The following is a 27061-nucleotide window of genomic DNA, read 5'->3' as shown; positions in this document are numbered from 1 at the left end:
GCGTTCAGCAGCTACGCGGGGCGTAGCTTCGGATAAGACTGCCAGATCGACTCCAGCTGTTAGCCACTTCAAACCGGATAAGACCGAGGTTACGCGGGGCGTTCCGGATCTCGTACGCGGGGCGTAAGGCGAGGCTTCGTGGCATGATCCGAAGCGAAATCTGAGACCTTCATCGGACGGCCCACAACGCGCCACGTCATCAGTCTCGCACCAGGTTTCGCATTTTCATACTTCAACTTTAAAAATTCATAACTTTCTCATACGAACTCCGTTTTTGACATTCTTTATATCCACGCGAAGGTGGGAACGTACTCTACAACTTTCATTTAGACTTCGTCGGCTAATTTTGGCTCGATTTTAAATTTTTTATTATCAACGGGCCGGGACAGGATTGGTCCGTTAAATCCTCATAACTTCTTCATCCGACACCCGTTTTCGCCCACCTTTTTCTTGTTACGCTACTCTCAACGAGATCTTCGATTCTCATTTAGGTCCTGTCGGCTAAAAATCACTTGATTTAATATTCGAATTTTGGGCTGTACACTGCTAGTCCGAAACTTCGAAAAATCATAACTTCTTTATACGAAGTCAGATTCGGGCGTTCTTTTTATCGATGTTCCTAGTTTAACATATTCTACGACTTTTGTTTAGATTGTTAAGGCTAAATCTTGCTCTATCATAAATTCACTATTTACGCTTTTCGGTATCGTGCCGGTTCTGTCGCGAAACTTCGACAGGTCATAACTTCTTCGTTATAACTCGGATTTCGGCGTTCCTTATCTGCACGGAAACCTTGATACATATTCTACAACTTTATGTTGAGATATCGGGCTTATCTCACACTTTAATTTTGACGCTCATTTTTAGTCTTTATTAATTATACATTTATAATTAAATAATAAACATATATAATTCACATAATACTCAAATATTTCATCTTTATTACTTCAAAAAGAGTTAAAAGAGTTGACCTAGACTATCACATTGACAAAAATGCTTAGCCCTGAAACCCGGGCGTTACAATTCTCTCCTCCTTAGGATGATTCCGTCCCGGAATCATGCATCAGCAAACAGATGTGGATAGCGACTCATCATGTCATCCTCTGTTTCCCAAGTGAGATTCGGCCCATTCGAATGTTTCCATCGGACTAGCACCAAGTCGACCATCTTGCGTCGTAACTTCTTAGTCTTACGCTCAACAATTGCCTCAGTCTCTTCGATCAGCCTTTTGTTCTCATCCATCCTTTCAAGATTGGAATTATGTTGGGAACATCTCCCGTGAATTTCCTCAAATAACACACATGGAAAGTTTTATGAATACCATTGAGTTCTTCGGGTAATTCCAACTTGTAAGCTTGGTTCCCAATCTTCTGAAGAACTTTGAATGGTCCAATAAACCTTGGACTCAACTTTCCTCGTTTCCCAAATCGTATAAGTCCCTTCCATGGTGAGACTTTAAGCAAAACAGAATCCCCAACTTTGAAGGTTATTGGTCGTCTTTTCTTTTCAGCATAGCTCTTCTGACGATCCTGAGCTGCTAACAATCTTTCCCTAATCACCTTCAATTTCTCAGCAGTCTCATGGACTATCTCGGGGCCCATAAACTGCTTCTCTCTGGCTTCAAGCCAACAAGACGGCGTATGACACTTCTGTCCATACAAGGCTTGGTAAGGTGCCATCTTGATGCTCGAGTGAAAACTATTGTTGTAGGAAAATTCTACCAGAGGTAAGTGCTCATCCCAATTCCCTTGGAATTCGAGGGTACATGCTCTCAGCATATATTCCAGCGTCTGAATCGTCCTTTTGCTCTGACCATCAGTTTGCGGATGGTAAGCAGTGCTTAAACACAACTTTGTACCCAACTCCTCTTGTAGACTCCTCCAAAACCTCGATGTGAAATGACTATCACGATCTGATACAATTGTTAGAGGGACACCGTGAAGTCTTACAATTTCCTTCACGTAAGCATTTGCAAGCTTATCCATAGACCACTTCTCGTTGGCTGCTATGAAGTGTGCACTCTTGGTGAAACGATCCACGACTTCCCAAATCATGTCGTGTCCGCTCTTTGTCCTGGGCAGTTTAGTCACAAAATCCATGGTGATGTCTTCCCATTTACCCATGGGTATAGGTAAAGGTGAATCTTCCATATGGTTTCTGATGATGTGCCTTAACCCTCGCACATGTTACGCACTCGGCCACATACTTCGCAACATCGTGCTTCATTGTCGGCCACCAGTAGTAGGGTTTTAGGTCCCTAAACATTTTAGTGCTACCGGGATGAATTGAGTATATGGTCTTATGTGCTTCTTCCATTAGAAGATCTCTTATTCCTCCCGTCTTGGGTACCCAAATTCGATCTTGGAATACCTTCAGTCCTCGACTGTTTGTACCGAACACTAACGTTCTTCCCAAACGTTCTTCCTTTCGGTCATTCTTCTCTAAAGCTTCTTCTTGAGCTTTCCTGATACTTTCCACAATCGTCGAGACGACTTCAATTCTTAACGCTCTTGGCCTTTTCCTTTCAAGATTGACTTTTCGACTGAGAGCATCAGCAACAATATTTGCTTTACCTGGGTGGTAAAGTATCTCGCAGTCGTAGTCCTTGAGAACTTCTAGCCAGCGTCGTTGCCTCATGTTCAACTCCTTCTGATTAAAGAGATACTAGAGACTCTTATGATCAGTGAAGAGCTTGCACTTCGTGCCGTAGAGGTAATGCCTCCATATTTTTAAGGCAAATACTACCGCTGCCAACTCTAGATCATGAGCGGGTAGTTCTTTTCATGCTCCTTCAATTGTTGAGATGCGTATGCTATCACCTTTTCTCTTTGGGTCAGAACACAACCCAACCCAACTCCAAATGCATCACTATAAACCGCGAAATCTTCGACTCCATCGGGTAGAGAAAGTATCGGTGCTTCACATAACTTCTTCTTTAGCTTATCGAATGCCTCATCGTGTTTCTCACTCCACGTATACGTAGATCCTTTATGAGTCAAAGCTGTTAATGGAGCAGCTATCGAAGAAAAGCCTTGGATAAATCGTCGATAATATCTGGCTAATCCTAGAAAGCTTCGAATCTCCGTGGGACTCTTCGGACGTTCCCACTTCATCACAACCTCGATCTTTGCGGGGTCAACCATTATTCCCTCCTGGTTAACAACATGACCCAAGAATTGGACTTCCCGTATCCAAAAGTCGCATTTGGAGAACTTTGCAAAAAGCTTCTCCTTCTTCAACACTTTTAATACTTCTCGTAGATGCTTGCCATGCTCCTCCTGGCTTTTTGAGTAGATTAGAATGTCGTCGATGAACACTATCACGGATTTATCAAGGAATGGTTTAGAAACCCTATTCATCAAATCCATGAATGCTGCTGGAGCATTGGTTAGTCCGAATGACATAACCAAGAACTCATAGTGTCCATATCTTGTTCTGAATGCAGTCTTCTCAATATCCTGCTCTCTCACCTTCAGTTGATGATATCCTGACCTAAGATCGATCTTTGAGAAGTAGCTTGAACCTTGCAGCTAATCGAATAGGTCGTCAATCCTCGGCAATGGATACTTGTTCTTCACCGTTGCCTTATTCAGCTCTCGGTAGTCTATGCACATTCTCATACTTCCGTCCTTCTTCTTCACGAATAACACCGGAGCTCCCCAGAGTGATGAACTAGGTCGAATGAAACCGTTGTCCAACAGCTCCTGAAGTTGAATCATAAGCTCCTTCATCTCCGTTGGTGCTAATCGGTAAGGTGCTTTTGCTATCGGTGTCGTTCCTGGTAACAAGTCTATACAAAACTCCACTTGCCTATCAGGTGGTAATCCGGGAAGATCTTCGGGAAAGACTTCCGGATAATCACACACAACCGGTATATTCTGCATCTCTTTCTTCTCCTTCTTAGCATCGATTACAAATGCCAAGTATGATGCACATCCCTTGGCCAAACATTTCCTGGCTTTCATCAAGGAGATGATTCCAGAACTCACTCTACGATTGTCCCCGTACACCATAAAAGGCTCCTTTCCAGGGGGATTAATCCTAACTATCTTCTTTCGGCATCATATTTCGGCATCGTTGGCGCTTAGCCAATCCATACCCAAAACGACGGCGAAACCGTTTAACTCTATGGGTAATAGCTCTTCGTGGAATTCGTTTCCGTTTAGGTCGATGACGATGTTCCTAATACGATCACTAACAGGTACGAATTTGCCATTGGCAACTTCTACAATCAGGGCATTATCTAGTTTTTCTACAGGTAATGCTAATTTCCCACAAAATTTATGCGATACAAAGGAATAGTTGGCTCCGGAATCAAATAGTATATTTGTAAGAAAACCATTTACAAGAAAGGTACCTGAAGCGACGTCTGCTGCCTCCTTTGCAGTCTCGAGTGTCATCTGGAAGGCTCTCGCCTTCGGCTTCGGTGGTATGTTGGGCCTTCCCGCATCTTTCTTTTTTGGGCAATCCTTCAAAATGTGCCCTTCTTCATTACACCCATAACAGGCCTTCTGGTTGAGGGTGCATTCGTTGGCATAGTGCCCAGGCTTTCCGCATTTGTAACAAGTGACCCCTCCGTCACACTTCCCAGAGTGCTTTTTCTTGCACTTGTCACACCACTTCGCTTCTGATCCTCTTCCTCTCGAACCAGACTTCGAGAACCTACTCTTCTTGTTGGACTTCGAGGATCCATCGAACTTCCGTTTCTCACCAACCTCAGCCCTTTCCAGACCTCTTTCCTTTTTTTGGGTCTCCACGTTCTTAGCTGCTCGAACAACTGATTTCAGAGTGGTTGCCATCTTGACTGTTGGGCCAAAGTCAGCCGGCAGTCCGTTTGCGAATTTCTCAATTTTGGAAAGTTCGGTTGGCAGTAGGTATGGAAACAACTTCATCTTTTCCGTAAATGCAACAGCATAGTCATCGATGCTCATTCTCCCCTTCTTCAAATTTTGGAACTCATTGTTCAGATCAATCAGGTCTATCTCTAAACAGTACTGCGCCTTCAGTTGTTCCAAGAACTCATCCCATGACATTTTCAGAGCTTCTCCTCGTGGCATTGTATCTGCCAATAGCTTCTACCAGCTCAAGACTCCAGTATTCAATTGTCTCACAGCGAAGACAGTCTTCTGCTTCTCGCTGCAGTCGCAGCTCTCAAACACCATCTCCATCTCGGAGATCCAGTCCATAATCTCAACAGGCTTTGGGCTTCCTGAGAGACTTGGTGGTTTCGCACCCAAGAAATTTTTGTACATCCGCCCATCCTTGTTGTTTCTCCCTTCTGGTCCATCCCTTTGCTCACCTTGAGTCCCTATTTGACTCACTTGACGGCTATAGTTCCCTTCCTCAGATGGCTCGGGAACCGGCTCCGTCGGTTCAACATGTATGTTAGGTTCGTCCCTATTCTCGTGGCGCATCCGTCTCATTTCTTCCCTTTGTTCAGCTAGCATAGCCTGAATCATGGCTTGAACTCCAGCCATGGTAACTGGCTCAGGTGCAACTTCTTCAACAATAGGTATTTGCTAAACCACTGGGGGTTGGTTCCTACCTCCATTCGCGTTCACGTTTCCGCTACGGGTCCTTGCCATCTTGATCTGTACACCGAATAAGGTGAATTTAGATCTTTATTTAGGAGAGACGTTTAAATCATCCTTATCACTCCGAAACGTTTACATGCTAGTTCTAATATCGTAGTCGTACGTTTAGAATCCTAAACACATAAGGTTTCCAGATCCGGTCGGCAACAGACCATAGATCCGAACAAAATAACAGCATATCATGCATAAAGCATTTAGCACATAAAAGCATTTTAGGCACAATTCCTAAAATAAGCTAGTGCTCACACCTCACAATCATCTCTTAGCATTCTAAGTTTAAGTCTAGAAATCCTACAAATTCCTAGTTCGCTTAAACTAATGCTCTGATACCAACTGTGACATCCCCAAAATCATGACCAGAAAAGACCGGTTTGTTTATGCTTTGTTTAAAAATCAGAGTTACATTTTAAATGAAAATGTTGCGGAATTTGTCCCAAAACAAAAATATGATAAAGATTTATCAAAATCATTTCCATAGAAATGTATTTCATTAAAAGACTTGGGATGTCATGTTCGTACAGATCAAAAGCATAAACAGTACAGTATAAGCATTACTACATTATTTCATATCTACAGGCCTATATCCGTAATCCCTCGTCCAAACATCATATCTATGCTCAAGCGCCACTACCTGTAATACATAAAACTGAGTGGGTTAGGCTTGGGAGCCTGGTGAGCACATAGGGTTTTCAACCCACAATAAATAAGTTTATTAATTTCATCAATCAACAATAACCGGATTACCCGTTCCCATTATCCTCACATTACGTCCCTAAGCATCTATCATAAGGGACCTATCCTAAGGATTATCATCGGGATGGACACTACTGCTAAGGGGATTCCTCAGCAATAAATGTCCTAAAGGCAACCATGTGGGGATGGAGTACACCGGTGAACACATCGTTCACAAACACATACAGGTTGCGAGCCTGCTAGTGTTCCACTGGACTGTCTAGAAGAGTCCGTGGTCGTCATCCATACTCCGCTAGATGACAGAATCAACAACATCAACATCGAGGCCTCTCATCATTTTATCACACATCACCTATTACATCTACCCATGTTTTACCCCAACATTTTTGTAGATATAAAATACATATACGGTTTAAATCATTGAAAACATGTATAACAACGTTCATCCAGCATAGATAGCAAGTATTCATATAATATGCACACATAGCACGTAATTTATATAAAATACTTCATATTTATGTGTAAGTTGAAAGTAACTATGCACTCACCTGATTAGGTGGTGACTCAGCACTCGGACAACGCTTCGATACTCTGAAAATGATATTCCTTCGATAAAACCTAGTATCGATACCACTAGGGTTTAGTTTAACGATAACCGCGACAAATTTATTAGTCCGACTATTATTAAGCGTTAATAATACTCGATATAACTCATAATAATAGCCCAAATAATTATTTTAAGGACCTAATAACATTCCTATAATTATTTGAAAGCTATATTAAAAATTGTGTAAGCGTAGCATACTTACAAAGAATTTTATCGAGAACTGGGACTTAATTGGAGTAGCGTTTCGAAACCGAAAAACTCCTTTTTCTCGGGACTCCGGGAGCCTCGGGGCTTCCTTAGGGTGCTAGGGGTTTATCTAGGGCTTAGGCGTGGTTGGGGAGCTAGAGAGAGAAAGTATTTTAGAGAGAGAGTGAAGAAATGGTGTGAAAATGGAGGCAGCCTCGGCCTCCTTTTATAGGCGCGAAGCCTCGGTGGTACGCTGGGCGTTCAGCAGCTACGTGGGGCGTAGCTTCGGATAAGACTGCCAGATTGACTCCAGCTGTTAGCCACTTCAAACCGGATAAGACCTAGGTTACGCAGGTCGTAAGGCGAGGCTTCGTGGCATGATCCGAAGCAAGATCTGAGACCTTCATCGGACGGCCCACAACGCGCCATGTCATCAGTCTCGCACCAGGTTTCGCATTTTCATACTTCAACTTTAAAAATTCATAACTTTCTCATACGAAATCCGTTTTTGACATTCTTTATATCCACGCGAAGGTGGGAACGTACTCTACAACTTTCGTTTAGACTCCGTCGGCTAATTTTGGCTCGATTTTAAATTTTATATTATCAACGGGCCGGGACAGGATTGGTCCGTTAAATCCTCATAACTTCTTCATCCGAGACCCGTTTTCGCCCACCTTTTTCTTGTTACGCTACTCTCAACGAGATCTTCGATTCTCATTTAGGTCCTGTCGGCTAAAAATCACTTGATTTAATATTCGAATTTTGGGCTGTACAGTGCTAGTCCGAAACTTCGAAAAATCATAACTTCTTCATACGAAGTCAGATTCGGGCGTTACATACATGCTCATTGCTGCTGAATCAGAAATGATTTGGCGAAGCAATGGAGCATATTTGTTGGGAGAGTCAACCGACCATGCATCCGAGGACGTTCTAGGAGAAGTGACCTGCGTTTGCTACCAAGAGAAAGGGCGTTGGATACAAGTCTGCCCTAAGAGCCTGAAGAGTCCAAAAGATGGGAGAGTCAAAGAGTATGGTTGAGTTCAGGTAAAATCCACTATCTAACTCCATTAAGTTCCTATTCGTTGATTCTTGATACATGATGTGATAAGATTGAATTTGAATGTTTTGAAGGATCGGTGAAAAGAAACGAAGCTTGAGGAAAGAGCAAGATGAGTCTAATCACAAAGAAATGGATCTCGATCGCATGGACTTGATGATTAGATTTTGAGCTTAGATAGTTATGATAGAATTGTTAGGAATATTTGACTACATAGTTTTCAATGGATTTTGCATTGTAAGGACAAATGTTTTCCGCTGCTTTTATAAATAAATTTTTTGTTTGACTTATTTATTTATTTGTTTACTTCCTTGCAATGAAATCGTTATGAAAATTGATGTTTGAATATTTCTACAACAAAATGGATATGATTCTTATTTATGGTGTTTATGGAAAAGTCAAGAATTTGCCAAATAGGGAGAGTTTCTCATCGCCCAAGGTTCAATTGGACAGAAACTTGGAATCATGCAACTTGGTTGCACGATGAATGAGAAATTTCATATTTGGAAATTAGACTAATTCATTGACAAAGTGTCAAGTGAAGGACTAGGAGATCGAGTACACAAAGTTGTGTGTTAATCAAGTCCACCATAAGAGTAACAAGATATTCATCATGATTTACTAAAAGTTTAATAAATATGATTATACTTATAAGATTAAGTTTAATTCGGAATTGATTAAAAAGGTTTAAATCAATAGCAAAACGAATAAGAAGAATCAAGTAGGCAGAAAGATAAAAGTTTCTCCATTCTAAAAAGAAGGGAGAGTAGCTTTTATGCTTTATGATAGGTCTTAACGATTAAGAACCATATCTCCATTGCTCCACTAAGTGAGTCTTAGTACAATTGTATGTATGAGAAGATGAATCAAGAATTGAAGAAATGGTTAAATCAAGAAGTCAATCATACTTCGTTCCAAAACAAGTCTTAAAGTTAGGATTGTGACATTGAGTGAAAAGTATTAAGAAGGTTTATAATATTCATCAAATGTGGAAATTTGTGATGTCTTGGATAAGACAAAGACCAACTTGGACCAATTTATGAAGTATTTTGATAAAAGCTACACTAACTCTTGAATATTTGTTTGTCAAGAAATGGTTATTGACAAGAGAATCTTATGTGTCAAGGAGTCAGTGGGAGTCTTAATGGTCTTGAAAGGTTTCAAGAACAAATCAAATAAACCTTATCAATCATCACTAGCACACGAGTTGAGGTTTACAACCTATCGTGTTGACATTATTTTGTTTTTGTGTCGTTCCAAGTAAGTTAATTATGCATGTGAGTTATATGAGTTCTCATTTGAAATGCATAAAAGGCAAGGACCTTGATCAATGAAAGCTACATTGATAGGAAAAGGTGAGCTGCTTAACTACTTGGAAGACATGGTGGGCAGCTGTGCTTCCATAAGGAAAGAAGACAATATTAAGAAAGTTCGGTCCATATGAGTTTGAATTTGTCGTAAACTTTGGTTTTGACAAATTCACATGGATAGGAACAAATATACCATTAAATCTAAGTGTCATAAGATTTCCTCCTTCATGAGAATGATTGTGAGGAAATACTTTCACTAAGAAAGATTTTATGAAGATAGTGATTGTAAAATTGCATTCTCGAATTCGATTATGGTTACGGTATCCCTTTCCATAATTTGAATTGTGAGGTTTGGCAATTAGTCTGAAATTGTTTAGACACACATAAGAGCTATCTAAAAGGAAAGTTGTATAAGCTTAGATAAAGGATTATCAAAGCATTTGGTATTAGAAACATGAACTTAAGAAATTCAATAAGTATTGTTTTTCTGAAAGTTAAGCTATTTCTAAATACATGTCAAAGCTAGTGGGAGCATAAGTGTTATGTTTATAATAATCATCATGATAGTAGGAGCATAACAGTTATGATTGTATGATTATTATGGCAAGTATTGCATGTTAACAATATTAATTATAGAAAACAAGAGTTCTACATTGCAAAGTCGCAAGAGTTGTAAAGTTGTTTTGCTATAATTAAGGGAGAGAATATTATGCTTCATTTCAAATCTAAAGGGTTAGGTTGTGGAATGTTAATAAATTTAGTCAAATGTACATAGTGTGTTCTCAAAATTTTGATTATGATTACGGCATTCCTCTTCACAATTTGAATTTGAGAGCATAGAAAATAAAACATTATGGCAAAAGATTGATAAAGTATCAAATCTTTATGTAAGACATTATGCATCGTGTCCCATACGCTTCGGGTATAGGATCGATTGCAAATGCTATAATATTTGACCATTCTAAAATTTTCCAAATGTCTAGCGCATTTAGAGGGAAAAGGGACAAGAATCGGTTTTGACTAAAATAATTAAACAACTATCAAAGAACAATCCAAAGTTCGACGAGGATTGGTCGCTTGTGAGTAGTTGGAAGTATAGTATTGGAAAATATGGAAATGGTTCCATATTGGATGGACCATATCGACCTTATTATGAATAGATAAGATTCTATTAAGAATGAGTTGTCATATGGAAAATATGGAAACGTGTCCATATTTGGAATTGAATATTGAAAACCTGTGACTAAGATTAGAAACTTTTATGCAAAAGGATGTTCAAAGGAATGTTCTTTGAGTGAGAGACATCATATCTAAGGAATTGTATTGTAACAATCTCCGATAGAGGACTTTGTAATTTCATTGGCAATAGTCTTTGTGACTTTAGTGCAGTGACATTGCGAAAGGATCATTGCATAAAATGTTAGAATCTAATATATTCTATAAGTAGCAAGAATTTGATATTCTTTTACTTATGGAAAGGGATTAGGAGTTGTGAAATGAGAATGATTGGAAATGTGTTCAATTTGATCTATTGCACAAAGTAAGAACCATAGGTAAACATTTTGTGCATGCTAAGAGCATGGGACAAGTGTAATAATTTAAGTAAGAAGTTGATTACCCGAAACGACAAATAATGAGTAATCGATATGGTGATAAATAAAAGGAGTTTTATTTATACTCAAAGGTTTGAGGCCATATGGGATTAGTATTATTCTTGTGTTTCACTTTGCATGTTTTGACTTCCAGAATAATTGAGTTTATTAAGAATAATCGAATTATTCAAACGGACCACAGTTAGTCATACGTTGGAAGTAAGTACTAATGAAGACTGTCATGAATTGGTTTGTAGATTGTCTAGAGCGTATTAGACATAGCAAAGGTTTGCTGCAACGTTCATGAGTGCTTATGAATATGATTTGAGCATTGGATTAAACCCACGCTCACTTGGATCACTCCATGAATTGGATCACGAGTGATTGGTGAGACGATAACATCTTATATTCTTGAAACCGAGATGTGTGAGTTGTATCTTGCGAATCGGTTGCACATTGATAATATTTAAACGCACTAGTAACTTGGTGTTAAAAAACATATTGTTGTGTGTGATTCAGTGAGTGAGTGCAAGCAAGCATTGTACCAATGTTTATCCGTTCCTTTTATCCAAAGAAGGATAAAAGCGATATCTTTGGGCCCCTCGATGATTTAGTGATGACAAACGTAAATGCTCGGCTGGGCTTGGGCTAATTTGATTTGTTCAATTAGTTAGTCGTCATAAATCGGAAGTCGAGAAATAGTACAAAGAGAATGATTAGAAATCATGTCTCATACGATATCTAGAATGGAGGAACATATGATCCCTTATCTAAAGGACACGCGTATCTGATAAGGATCAGAGTTGACAGCGGCTTTGGAAAGCAACGATTGCAGATCAGGATCTGAAGTCATACGCATAATAGTTATTAGACTTATCCAAGTGGGAGACTGTTGGATTAGTGTCTAAGTACATAACTATTTTGGTACGTACTTGACCCGATGGTGCATGGTCCTTTTGGGTTGCCTTCACCAAAGCAACTTGATAGGATGAATTATGGAGAGAAAGGATTAAATATGATTTATTAATATATTATGGGAATAATATATTAAAGGAGAAATCATATTGTTTAATTAATATTAGTCAAGAATTAATTAGTAATTAGTTTTGTGACTAAAAGAGATTAATTAAACTTAAGGACTGGAATTGTAATAATAAGATATTTGCAATTTGGGCCATGGATTGCCTTATATTAAGTAGTGGACGAATTCTATGGGGAAACCCATGGGGAAATCGTCCAAGGCTTTAAGGAAAGGAATCAATGGGTTGCTTAGGGCTTAAGCATCCAATTTAGGGTTTCCTTGTTAGATAACCCTAATAGCCTCCTATATATATATATATATATATATATATATATATATATATATATATATATATATATATAGATAGATCCCTTATGACCCAAAAACGTGGCTAAGCATCCTTCTAGGGTTTCACACAGTTTTTGGGCAGCCTCCATCCTCTCTCCTCTTCATCTTCTTGTTCTTGGTGTTTGTGAACCATTAGAGGAGTGACATTTGTAACTCTAAGCTTTCTAAAGTCAATACACGGAGGAATTGAGATTGTTATTGCTACATAACAATCAAGGTAATATCTTAAACCCATTCTCATGTTAATATGATTATTTGAATGCTAGAATTAGGGTTTATAGTCTTGGATAACTTGCATGTACAATAGAGAAACCTAGATCCAAGCATTAGGGTTTGTATGAGCACATAGGATGTTCTTATGACCAAAACCCATCATTGTTTTTGATATCTTAGGATATGGATTATGTATTGTGTTTTGTGGAAATAAAGGATACATGATTTTGGAATGATTTGGAAATGAGACGTTTTTATTAAAAATTAAATGAAAAATTGTTTGAAATTTAACGGTGTTACAAATTGGTATCAGAGCCTTGGTTTGAGGGATTCGGATTCACCTTTGGGTGTATTAGAACTCAAACTGAGGAGTTGAGAAAGATTTTCATAATATAAACAATTTTTCTAAAGAGTAAAAAATTTTGGAAGATGCGCATGGAAACAATGTGTACGATCAGCCAGCGCCCGAACAGTGATTTCCCAATTTACCCTTACATTATGTGTTATGATATATATATATATATATATATATATATATATATATATATATATATATATTGAAATGTATTATGCATGCTAGAGTAGGCTAGGTATTCATATTAGGACTAGAGTGGCCTGATTTTTGATGCCTTAGCCTAGGAAGATTTCTGCTACCATGGGATGCCTTAGAATGAGTAGGTAGCAGTGATGTGCTATGAGAGTCTACCAAAGGGTGGTTTATGTGTGGAAAGAGATAAAGTACTTGTGACTTAGGATCCTTGGAGGATGACTTGGGATGAATATTAGTTCGTTTTGGAAGGTAGTACTGGGCCCGTACTACTGGAAACACCGGATCAGTGTGCAGTCCAAGTAGGAATCCTTAGGGTACAAGGAATCAAGAAGGGTTGGGTTATCGAGTGCGAGTATACTGGAGCGAGTCCCTGATATTTTTATGTTGTATTTCAATGACATCATGGTTGGGATGCGCCACAGACCAGAGACCAGCTAGGGAGGTGTGAGCGATGAGGAGCTCCACCAGATGATTCATGAGGAGGTGGCTGCTGCCGTCTGAGCTGAGATTCCAGAGATGTTCAGGTCTATTAAGACCACACTGATTGAGACCTTCGATGAGCGGTACACTGCTCTTACTGATGTTGTTGTTGATGCGGCCACTGTAGCTATCGCTGCCGCCAGGCCATAGGGGGGTGACTCGTTGCTGTACCGGGAGTTTAGCAAAAGAAGCCACCAGAGTTTGATGGGACGCAGGACCCGATTGCTGCGATGAGATGGATATCTGACATTGAGGGATGCTTCTATACATGTTCGTGTCCAGAGCATTTGAGGGTTCGGTTTGCGCTGAACCAGCTTCGCTTGGGAGCGAAGGACTGGTGGAAGTTTGTGACTGTGCATCTTAGTTTTGCGGAGATTTCAGCAGTGACCTGGGAGAGGTTCACCACCATGTCCAGAGATGAGTATGTTCCCCCGGTGGAAAGGGAACGGTTGGCTCAGGAGTTTGTGACCCTCAAGCAGGGTACTGAATCAGTTACTGTGATTACCAGGATGTTTCATGAGAGGGCGATGTTCTGCCCTGAGCAATTGTCGATCGAGCAGGCACGCATGAGCCGATATCTGAGCTTTCTGAGGAGAGACATTCATGAGTTCGCGGCGAACACATCATACCGGACATTTGCTGAGCTCCAGGCAAATGCACGGAAGAGGGAGATTGAGCTGGAGACTCAAGCCAGGGAGGAGGCCGAGTCTCAGAGCAGGGATAAACGACCGGCGCAATCTCAGCCGACAACCAAGCGGGGAAAGCCCGCCGATTCAAGGTCATGATGGGGGTCAGAAGGGCCACACTTGCAGAAAGTGCGGAAAGGGTCATGATGGGGTTTATAGATCTGGTGCTTGCTACAAGTGTGGCAAGGAGGGGCATATCGCCAAGGATTGCCCCAAGGGGTTCATTGTTTGCTTTTATTGCAACCAAATCAGACATCGGAAGGCCGAGTGTCCGCAGTTGAGGGGGACAACACAGGCGACGCCGCACGGATCTGCTCCTGCTGCTACGCGAGCTATTGAGGGTCGGCCGGTGAAGGCCGAGGTACCGAAGGCATGAGGGAGAGCGTTCCAGCTGACAGCAGAGGAGGTTCATGCAACACCCGACGTCGTGGCTAGTATGTATTCTGTTCATATTTATTTATGCTTTAATAAGATCTTGTGTTTATATTATGTTATGCATAGGTACTTTTCTTGTGAATTTTGTACCTGCTTTGGTGTTATTTGACTCGGGTGCGAGTCGGTCTTTTGTGTCATTAGAATTCAGTAGGAACATCAGTATCCAGCGAGAGGTGATAAGTCGACCTTTGTGTGTTTCTATAGCTAAGGAGCGAGCAGTGTATGCCACAGATGTGATTCGGGGGTGTGTACTTGATATCTTCGGCGTTGGGTTTCCGATAGATCTGGTCCTGATTGCGATGGGGGACGTATGTGTTATCGTGCGCATGGATTGGTTGAGCCGATTTAGGGCAGTAATAGACTACGAGCAGTAGCTGGTGATGATCCGAGATCCTAGTGGGGGAGTGCTGACAGTCTATGGTGAGGGGACTCGTAGTGGATCAGCATTTTGTTCGGCTGCCAGGGCGAGGCAGAGTTTGCAGCAGGGCTGCAAGGGGTTTGTAGCCTATGTGATGGATACACGGGTGGCCTCTGGGAGGCCAAGTTTGTTTGGTGATGTCCCGATAATGCGTGGCTTCCCGGACATATTTCCTGAGGAGTTTCCAGGTGTGCCTCCCGAGAGGCAGGTGGTGTTTCGCATCGATTTGATTCTCGGGACCGCGCCTATCGATAAGACACCTTATCGTCTAGCACCGTCGGAGATGCAGGAGTTATCCTCACAGATGCAGGAGCTGTTGGGGAAGGTGTTTATTCGTCCGAGCAGCTCGCCTTGGGGAGCGCCGATCCTCTTTGTTAAGAAGAAGGGTGGTTCACATTGAATGTGTATTAATTACTAGGAGTTGAACAAGTTAACGGTTAAGAACCGTTATGCTTTGTCGAGGATTGATGACTTATTTGATCAGCTGCAGGGGGCATCATGCTTCTCCAAGATTGATCTGAGGTCCAGATATCATCAGATGAGGGTGCATGATGAGGATATCCAAAAGACGACGTTCAGGACGCGTTATGGGCACTATGAGTTTGTGGTGATGCCTTTCGGGCTCACCAATGCGCCAGCAACATTAATGGATCTCATGAACAGACTATGTAGGCCGATGTTGGATCGATCGGTGATCGTGTTCATACATGACATTCTAGTGTATTCTAGATCCCGGGAGCAACATGAGGAGCACTTGAGAGAGGTTCTTGGGGTATTGAGATTGGAGAGGCTTTATGCCAAATTCTACAAGTGTGATTTCTGGTTATGGGAGGTCCAGTTCCTGGGGCATCTCGTTAATTAGGATGGGATATTGGTTGATCCAGCCAAGATTGAGGCAGTGATGAGTTGGGAAGTGCCAAAGTCGGTAACCGAGATCAAGAGTTTTCTAGGGTTGGCCGGTTATTATCGGAGATTCATTCGGGATTTCTCCAAAATTTCAGTGCCACTCACTAGATTGACCCGGAAGGGTGTTGCATTCTCATGGGGTCTAAAGCAGCAGACCTTATTTGAGACTCTTCGCCAGAAGTTGTGCGAAGCCCCGGTGTTATCCCTCCTAGAGGGAGTTGATGATTTTGTGGTTTACTGCGATGCATAGATATCTGGGTTAGGTGCAGTGCTTATGCAGAGGGGGCATGTGATAGCGTATGCATCGAGGCACCTGAAGCCTCATGAGGTGAGGTATCCCACTCATGATCTGGAGTTGGGGGCAGTAGTGTTCGCCATTAAGATCTATCGCAACTATCTGTATGGGGTTCGGTGTACCTTATTCACGGACCACAAGAGTTTGAAGTATTTGATGGATCAGCCCAACTTGAACATGCGCTAGAGGAGATGGTTGGATGTGGTAAGGGATTATGATTATGAGATCTTGTACCAAGGCGAATGTGGTAGCTGATGCCCTGAGTCGGAGGGCAGAAAGTGCCCCGATCTGAGGTATGTATATGAGGATGACTGTGATGACTCCGGTGTTGGATGCCATCCGAGAGGCCCAAACCGAGGCTGTGAGGCCGGAGAACCGTAAGAAAGAGCGGGTGAGTGGGCAAGTATCTGAGTTTGTGACTGATAACCTAGGGCTTATGACATTTCAGGGTCATATTTAGGTGCCATATATTGGTGGAGAACGTAGCATCTTTGTGGAGGAAGCGCATCGATCGAGGTTCTCGATCCATCCCGGGGCTACCAAGATGTACTTGGATCTGAAGAAAGATTATTGGTGGCCATGCATGAAGAGGGATGTAGCATGCCTTGTAGAGAGGTGCTTGACCTGTCATCAGGTTAAGGCTGAGCACCAGTTTCCACATGGTAAATTGCAGCCACTCGAGGTTCCCCAGTGGAAGTGGGATCAGATCTCTATGGATTTCATCACCAAGTTACCTAGAACCCCAAGGGGTGTCGATGCGATTTGGGTGATAGTGGATAGACTAACGAAGAGTGCCCACTTTCTTTCTGTCAGTCAGAGTTCTTCTGCGGAGAAGTTGCCAGAGATGTATGTGAGGGAGATAGTGTCTCGGCATGGGGTACCAATTTCGATTGTGTTGGATGGGATGTATGTTTTACTTCCAGGTTCTGGAAGAAGTTTCATGAGGAGTTGGGTACGTGATTGCATTTCAGCATTGCCTATCACCCTCAAACCGATGGTCAGAGTGAGCGGACTATTCAGACTGTTTAGGATATGCTTCGTGCATGTGTATTGGATTTTGGAGGGAGTTGGGACACTTATCTACCTTTGGATGAGTTTTCCTATAACAACAGCCATCATTCGAGCATCAGTATGCCTCCTTTTGAGTTGTTATATGGGAGGAGGTGTCGGAATCCCATTTGCTAGGGAGAAGTAGGGCAGCGGGTGATGGGTAGCACAGAGATAGTACTACAGAACACCGAGCAGATTCAGCAGGTCAGACAGAGGTTCAGGACAGCCCAGAGCCGTCAGAAGAGTTATGCGGATAAACAATTGTCAAAGATCGAGTTTCAGGTGGGTGATTTCGTTCTCCTGAAAGTCTCACCTTGGAAAGGTGTGATTCGATTCAGGAAGAGAGGCAAGTTGGGGCCTCGGTATATTGGTCCTTTCAGGGTGACCGCCAGGGTGGGCAGGGTAGCATATCGTTTGGAGCTACCTGCGGAGTTGAGTCAGATTCATGATACCTTCCATGTGTCTGAGTCGAGGAAGTGTATCGTCGATGAGTCAGCAGTGGTTCCACTAGAGGGCATTCAGGTGGATGCGAGCCTGAACTATGTTGTGAGGCCGATCACGATTCGGGATATGAGGATCAAGGTTTTGAGGATCAAGGAGGTGTAATTAGTTCAGGTCTAATGGCAACATCGGAAGGGGTCCGAGCTAACTTGGGAGTCGGAGTTAGAGATGCATGAGCAGTATCTAGAGTTATTTGCTGAGCGAGACTTCGATGGCGAAGTCTGATTCTAGTGGGGGAGAATTTTACCACCCAGTTTCCCAGGTATATTGATTTATGTTGTATTTCTTTAATTATGTAAGGTGACTCGACGAGTTGGTGCTTAGACTCGTCGAGTATGGTCGTGACTGGATGACGTGGTTAATGAGGGGACTCGATGAGTCAAGGGAGCGACTCGCTGAGTCAGAGCTGACGAAAGAAACCCTAATTTCTCAGGTTTGGGACCTATTTAAAGGCCCTTATGGCCTTCATTTGCGGCTACCAGTCCATAGAGAGAAACCCTAGAGTGCTTGAGCGTTTTGAGAGAGAAAGGAAGCCATTCTTGACCTTTGTGGTGTTGTTTAGCAAGAAGAAGGAGGTCCTAGCCAAGAGGAAGCAAATGAGGTTGCTATTACTTGGATTTGAAGCTAAGATCATCGTATTTGAGGTATTAATTCGGCTCATCTTCTGTTTTATGAAGTATATATGGATTTAGGGTTCCTTGTGAACTTTGTTAGGTTGATTTGATGTCCAAATAGTCCCTTTCTGGTGATGAGGCTTTGGATCTGGATCCATAGAGGTCCAAAGAGCCTTACTCATCAAGCTTTATGAAGAGCAATGGAGCTTATGACCTTGGGTTAAGGTATTTGGGGCTAAATCGTCATATATGGTCATATAGATGTTGCATGTGCATCAAGATAGAGACTTTACGTGACTATTAAGCTTGGGAAGCCTAGATCTAAGGATTAGGGGAATAGATCTGGCCTCAGAAAGTTGTTTGAGGTTGTGCATGAAATGAACTCGCTGAGTCCATGAGCAGACTTGACGAATCGGAGCGAGTTGTCCCGTGACTCAGATCAGTGGATGACTCGCCGAGTTGGGTGAGTGACTCGGTGAGTCAGAAAGGGTTCAAAGGACTCGAGTTCACGTATGGACTCGACGAGTCTATGCAAGACTCGACGAGTCGAGTCAAAGGTTGACCGTTGAACAGCGTTGACCAGGGTTGACTAGTGTTGACTTAATAGTGTTAGTCAAACTAAGCCAGGAAAGTATTAATTAGAGATGTACTTATGATATAGGAGGATGATAAGTCGGGGAATCGAGCATGAGTGATTATCCGACATCAAGCGAGGTGAGTCTTCTCACTATGCCATACCCGATGGGGTAATTATGTGTGACCGGATGGTCTTATGTGTATGATGTTAATGTGATGCATGTTATATATGTGATATTTTATGATATAACTATCATGATATGGACCAGAAGGTCAACAGAGTTATGGGCCGGAAGGTCAACAGAGTTATGGGATGGAAATCTCCTGAGACACTTGGATTGGAAGATCCTATAGAGTTATAGCCTAGAAAGGCGTATGTGTTGTATGTGGTATTTCGGGGAACTCACTAAGCATTTATGCTTACCATTGTGTGTTATGTGTTTTAGGTACCAGTGATGATCGTGGGAAGGCGCCGACATGATCAGTACACACTTGCAGATGATATGTTTTTGAGATCTTCGGATATGGATTATGTATTGTGTTTTGTGGAAATAATGGATACATGATTTTCGAATGATTTGGAAATGAGATGTTTTTATTAAAAATTAAATGAAAATTATTTGAAATTTAACGGTGTTACATGGACAATATTCATTTCTACGTTTTCGACTCAATATTTAGTCTCATGTATTTAATCACATGTGATTATATGTATTTAATCACATATGATTTATATAGAAAAAAAATATATTTTCACGTTCTTGATTCAATAATTGTTCTCATGTATATAATCACGTATGATTAAATTTATCTAATCACATAGGATTTATATGAACAAAATTCACTTTCGAGTTTTAGATTTAATAATTTTTTCACTTATTTAATCACATGTGATTAGATGTATTTAAACACATATGATTAATTTGGATAATGATTTGTTTTTGTGTTCTTGGTTTAATATTTGTTATCATGTATATAATCACATGTGATTGTATGTATATGATTTATATAGACAATATTCATTTTTTCCAAATAAAATCATATGTTATTATAATCATATAATCACATTTGATTAAATGTATTTAATCATGTATGATTAAAGTTGAAAAAACAATTATTGAATCGAGAACACGAAAATGAATCTTAGCCACATAAATCATATGTCATTAGATACAAATAACCACATGTTATTTTATGTATCTAATCACATATCATTTATGTGGACAATAATCATTTTCATGATCTCGATTCAATAGTTGTTATCGTGTACTTGATCACATGTGATTACACATATTGAACGTAACTCACCTCCTTAATAGGAGAGTTAATGTAACTCACCTCCTTGAACTTGAAAATCAGCTAGCATTAACAAGATGGATCATTTTCTTTCCGAGAACCTACACAACAATTATAACATTATTTATCTTGTGCTTTGGTTTACTACTTTTATAAAACTTATGTATATATTTTCTTATTTTCTCTTTGATTGTAGTGCGCTTTGGGGATCTATTTTCTTACTTTTCAATGCATTCTTAAGTTTTAATACAATAATACTAGTAAAGTTCCCGCTTTTATCTTTTCAGAAATATAAAGATCTTATTCTAATGATTTTTGGTTGATTTTATATTAAATTTACAAGTTAGTAACTTTAGGTTGTCACTTTCTGGACCACTCAACAATCTTGGAATAAACTGTACCAATCTACTAAGAATTACATCAGTACCTTTATGTGTGGGAAACTATACATCCAAATCTAATTATAGGATTTGGAATTTTAGCATTTGGAGTTCTAATGAATGATTATGATATTTTCAAGACAATGCATGAAATCTGTGACAGCATGGAGCAGCCTGAGAAGATTGCCAATTTTACCCCTCAAGAGGTTGGAATTTTGAAATGTAATTCAAAGTTTGAAGAAATTAGACAACCTAGGATTTCCAGAAAACTAAGTCTCATGATTTTTAGATGTTCTTATTGACCTGCAAGAATTTTAGAAGTTGGAGGACAGATTTGGGAAAATTGATCATAATAGCTTTTAAATCACTTTTGGTGTTCTATTAAGGACTTAATGGTTAGGCCTTAAGTTTATCACTTTTTATATGATTGTTGGTTGCTTATTAGGCTATTAAGATATGAAATTCAATTTAACCTAAGGGCCTTAATGCTTGGCTTAATGAGGATTCAAAGTTAAGGATTTTCATATAAAATGCTACTTTTTCATTGAGGCATTTCATCGAACACTTGGTGTTCAAAAAAATCTATACAAATAATATGTCTGGATCAGAATGTCGATGTCAAAATATATTATCAAATTCCCAGTTAATATTAATTTTATAATCTATAAATCATTCAATATTAATATTATGACCTCTAAATGAGTTTGATATTATATAGTAAATAAAAAAACCTAATAATTTATAGAATGCTAGACGTAGGCAGGGTTTGCATTTTCTTAACTGCTGGCGAGAAGAAACAGAAAACGATGAAAGAAAGTCAATATATCACTCTTCCTCTTCCTTGAACATTAGCACCCTTTTTCTCTAGACATCTCTCTTTTTCTATTTTTTACTTTTTCTGCCACGCTGTAGAAGATGGAAGAACAACTGCGATTTAGGGCACTACTTGAGGGCATGAAATTCTCATTCATTTACAGTGAATTGGTGGAACACTCTGAGATCGGAGGAGGAGATGATTTGGAAAAGTCGTTATGCTTGCGGATGGTACAGGAGCAGAGTTGAGAATGTCGGACCAATAGTAAATCGCCCAATGACATTACCATGGAGTTGTGGCATACATTCACACACAATTTTACAAGGTGAAAAGCCATGAGTTGAGAACTATGGAACTAGATCAACAAAGAAGATTTAGTGACATTCAGCTGTAGATCCGGTGGAATTATATCTTATGGCCTATGAACTGATATCGTTGTGATGATTTAAAAATGTTCTCAAATGTTCTCACGGGAAAAATATTCTCATTGGAACATAACTCTCTCTCTCTCTCTCTCTCTCTCTCTCTCTATATATATATATATATATATATATATATATATATATATATATATATATATAATATAACCTAAGTAAGACAAATCCAAACATGACGTCATGAACATATACAAATTCATATGTATATATGTTTTTTGTTGATTGGTGGAGTTAAGATTTCTTGACCTCAGAAATTGTGTTTCCACCAGCCCAACCACCAGCCTTGTCAAAATTATGCACAACACCTTCACATTCAATGGTGAGCATGAGGGAATATATTATATCACCATGGTCAACGCTTATCTTTTTCAGATGATGACCATTCTCAAGCATGAAAGACCAGTAATTTTGTGGACATCCAGTTTTTCTTCCCCATGGACCAACCCTGGCAATGTATGGTGTTTTTTTACTAGCCTTGGAACAAAGAAAATATAAAATCAATTAGGTTAGTGATAGAACAAAGACAAGGTTCTAGGATGTTAATATATAAATACTGAAAACTGTAACCATCATACAAAAATAAATTTACTTGATATTCAAACGCATTAAGAAGTTCTTCCAAGATCTGACCTATCCTTGGACGTTCATTTCGACTCTCTTTGAAGCATTGGTATGCGATCATTGAGAAACTGTTCAATGAACGTAGCTTCATTTGTTTCCATAGATCAGGATGAATGATCTCATCTAATCTGCTTTGTTCACAGTGACGTTGGACCAATGGAGCAAGATAACGACGCTCATCATGATATTGTTGAGCACATGCCAATCTCCCACACAAGATTTCGAAGAGGACTACACCGAAAGAATACACATCAGACTCCTTTGTTATAATTCCAGTATTTACATATACGGGGTCAGCATAGCCGAAGGTACCACAAGCAGCTGTGAAAAGAAAAGTGTGTTTGTGATTTGAAGGGCCGATTTTTGACAATCCAAAATCAGATATTTTGCTTTCCCAGTTCTCATCCAGGAGAATGTTTGCACTCTTGATATCACGATGTAAGATTCGATGTTGTGGTCCCATTTCATTATGAAGATAATTGAAACCACGGGCTGCACTAATGCTTATTTTCAGACGTTGCATCCATGAGAGGTCGGTGCTACTTATGTATTTGTCAAGGCTTCCATATTTTGTGTGTTCTTAAACAAGCATCTTTTCTCCACCCTCGTCACAAAATCCAACAAGAGAGATAAGATTCTTGTGTCTATAGCATGAAAGCATCTGGTTTTCCATTAAGAACTCACGATTCCCCTGTCCCAATGTACGATCTAACCTCTTTACAACCGTGGTCATGTGGTGCCCGGACACAGTTAGTTCACCTATGAATACCTTTCCAAATCCACCTTTTGCAATAAAATTTTGATCACAAAAGTTGTTGGTGGCCGATTTTATATCCTCAAGGGGAATATTTAAATGTTGCACGCCTTCAATGAATGACATGATATCTATTTTACAATATACAAAAAAACAAAATTAAGACAGAAAATAATTTTGAAAATACAAGTGTTGTACGCCTTCAAGATGACATGATATCTAGTTTAGAATATAGAAAAAAACAAATTAAGATAGAAATTAATTTTGACAATGTATAGTGTAATTTGTAAACTCATAAATATAAACGTATACATTGTTAATTTAAACATATATGCTATCTCATTATTTTATTTTATTTTTTTGAAATAACAAACTAGCTAACATACTCCAAAATACAACCTATGTAACCCATAACCTTTCATTTGAAAGAGTCACTGCTTACTGTTAAGTCAAATGTCATTTGATATTGTTGAGATAAAAACTTTGAGATACACTTGAACAAAAGTTAGAACAAGTATTTTGCGGAATTGTTAATCTCAGAGGATCTATGAGCACAACAATAATATTAAGCTAGATTGTTAGATGGTTAGATAGTTAAATGCGGAAAATAAAGAAAAGAAAAATGACAACAGTTGTTATATCAAATATACACATAAGTTGATTCATAACATGGAATGCATTCAAGCCAATGTTAGTGAGTGAGATCAAACTTAGTGATTAAGTCACAGAGACTTGCTCCGAAGAGAGATCGTAATCAGCTATGTAAGATTAAGTAGTATGTGAGAGTAAGAAAGAGATAGAAAGGATAAATTTGGAGAAGTGTATTAGAAAGAGATAGATCTATTGATACAAAGAGCATGGTCCCTATTTATAGAGACGCATGCATTTCAACAATAAATTCTCTAAGAGTATCCGTGCAAGGACTACTGGACAATAGAGAGAAATGAAATGAGACAAAATAGACTAAGTAAAAAAACTAAGAACTGCGGATCCTTTGGACTTCGGATGCGGATGCTTGAAGGAGAAAATTGATTGCGGGTGCAGTGCAGACTACGGTAGTGGAGAAGCTCAAGAGGGTCACTTTAATGTTTCAACAATTTCCCCCTAAGTGACCTCTTTAACTTCTGATCATTTATCAAGATGAAGATACGTGATCAAAATCCACCAGAACTTCCTAACATTCTCCAACAAGGTTATTCTTCTCAAGATCTCAAACCTGACCTCTGCGGTAGTGAATTTGGATTTCTCTACTGCAATTCGACATATGTCAATTTGTTTCCTGGTGAGTCGATGCATGGCCATCATAGAAATAAAGTATTTGATGTTGTCGGTCTTCCTTTTGAAGATGATGTCAAGTTCAGGAAAGTTGGTTGCTCCTAGAGATCTGTCTGCAAAGCCTTCGGTGGGCATCAGTGCGGGGTCGAGGGGTGGTAGATCAATCTTCTTAGAAATGATGGGATGGATGTCCCCATCTATTTTGGCAAAGTGGCAATCTGTTTCCATCAAGAAGTTGTTGGCCCGGTCAAGCGCAAATTTCATTTTTTGATGTTTCTCCGCCTTGTTCTGAAACACTTTGGCGATGAGAAACACTTCCTCTGGGTTCATGTTAGGGAAGTCATGTTGGGTGCGAATGCAATCCTGTCCCCTTCGGGTGAGGGTGTACTGGAAGAATTCTGCCTTCATGAACTTCCGAGCCTTGTAATTTACGACTGTGGATGGTCTGTCATTGGACCATATATGCTTTATGGGTGAGGCATGCTTAGTATAGAATTGACTAAGTCTCTCGAACTCCATAGGCAGTCTTTTAGCATCAGGAAGGCTTTGGTCGAACTGCTCAAATATAGTGAAGTATCTGGCATTAGGCGAGAATGGAAAATCCCAGTACCCATCAGGAGGTGGTTCTGCGTATGTGAGGTGGGGAACGTACTCTTCATCTAGCAGTCTTCTATGGGGATTGAACCAAGAGTTGATTAAGGATTCGTCCATGACGGTGTCAAAACCACTTAATCTCCAGATCTCTTCAGCAAGTTTGGCTGACTTCCGGTCCTTTTTTTGGAGGGTGGTAGGAGAATCGATTGAACTTGGAGATGACATATGATCCGCGAGGAGTTTGAAATGCGGGGGATTCTCTTGTTTTTCTAGGGTAATTTCAATATGAGGTGGAGATTGGTGAGGTGGAGTATGATGGGATGATTGTGGTGTAGGGATTTTTTCAGTGATGATGGGGGGAGATTGATGCAGAGTTGGAATTTTCTCTGTGATGATTGGAGGAGATTGATGTGATGAGATTGAATGATGAGAGTGATGAGAGTGATGGACTTCTTCATCACTTCCCCCTCTTGAGGAACGCACCCTCGGAGTTTCCTCAAGCCAAGAACAAAGGCCATCAACCTTAGAGAAAACGTCTTGGAACTAGGATTTCATGGCATCAGCCAGCTGCTGATTATTGGGAATAAAGGGATTGAAAAGCAGTTTGTGGATTTCTTTGACCAGAAGAAGAATCTCAGGACCATGGAAGTTGGCAGTTAATGAGCGCTGCAGCTTGTTGATAGTGGATTGAAGAACAGAGATTGCAGACTCATAAGCTGAGTGAGTCTCAGCAATCAACTTTTCAGAATTGGAAGCCTAATCAGCAATGGCCGTCTGAAGGGATGTCTTGACTGTAGTGACTTCTGAAATGAGACGATCAGCAGTAGATAAAAACTCTTTATGATCAGCTTTTCGATTGTTGTCAAGAGACTTGATCCCCATTTCAACTTTCAAGGAGATGCGCTCCGCTGCCAATCTTTCTCGAGCTTCCAGTCGCTCAATCCTTTCAATCAGCGACTACGGTCGTGGGATATCATCTGGTTGCGGTTGAGTTGGCTTGACCGCAGCCAGGATTTGATCGACTTTGGCTTAGAGAGATAAAAAAATTTCCTGGTCACCACATTCTTCTTCTTCTTCTTTTTGGGTTTGGAGGTGGAGTGGTGAGAGACACTAGATTCTTCACCTTCATCAAACATCATTAAGTCGTCATCAGAAGAGGAGGGTTTTTTTACCTCTTGGATGTCATCATCATCAAGACCGAAGGTGGGTGTAGAGCTGATTTCAATTTTGGGCCCTTTGTCTTGTGATGTTTCAACGATTGGAGTAGGAGGAACTTTGGATGTTTGTTGGGCACCTGCATCTGCCTGTTGTTTTTGTAGAGATGCAGCCATTTGATCCATCCAACTTTGAACTTTAAGAATGGTGGCTACGGTATTGGCATTGTTGATAGCATTTGCCCAATACTTAGCCACAACTTGGAGTTCCTGTTCTTTCTGTTGTTGCTGCTTGATTTGCTGATATTTATGGGCTTCGAAGGCCCTTTTGAAAGCTTCATACTTCTTGATTTCAGCTTCGGTAGATGGTTGATACCGGCGCTAAGAATCACTAGAGTCACCACCGTCAATTCCTTGATTTCGCACCAAGGTGTCCCTTGGGTTCACGGATCTTGGCACATTAGTGCTCACCGTGCCTAAACCACCTATACTAGATGTAAGTAGAGTAGGATTTCCTAAGCGTCCTTGTTGTTCTTGACTTGTGGTCTAGTGTGGCCTCAGCTCAGTTCTGGCAATGGCGGAAGAAGTGCCCAGCGGATGG

The 27061-nt window shown here is 40.3% G+C and overlaps 1 protein-coding gene across 1 annotated transcript in view; it reads right to left on the bottom strand.

Annotated features, from left to right (window-relative positions):
- Positions 1–23146, bottom strand: part of LOC145067569 (mannose/glucose-specific lectin-like) — a 68444-nt gene extending 45298 nt beyond the window's left edge. Inside the window, exons 1-2 of the mRNA XM_079014682.1 lie at positions 22652–23146; positions 22309–22536 (exon numbers count right to left, since the gene is read on the bottom strand). Coding sequence (XP_078870808.1) covers positions 22309–22536; positions 22652–23146 — 723 coding nt within the window. The remainder of the gene's footprint in view (positions 1–22308; positions 22537–22651) is intronic.
- Between the last annotated feature and the right edge of the window lie 3915 nt (positions 23147–27061).

Source organism: Lactuca serriola, chromosome 8 (assembly GCF_051521515.1).
Source record: "Lactuca serriola cultivar US96UC23 chromosome 8, Lser_US96UC23_V15, whole genome shotgun sequence".
Taxonomy (NCBI): Eukaryota; Viridiplantae; Streptophyta; class Magnoliopsida; order Asterales; family Asteraceae; genus Lactuca; species Lactuca serriola.
Note: the sequence above shows the minus strand (reverse complement) of the source record. Positions and strands in the feature narration are given on the sequence as shown.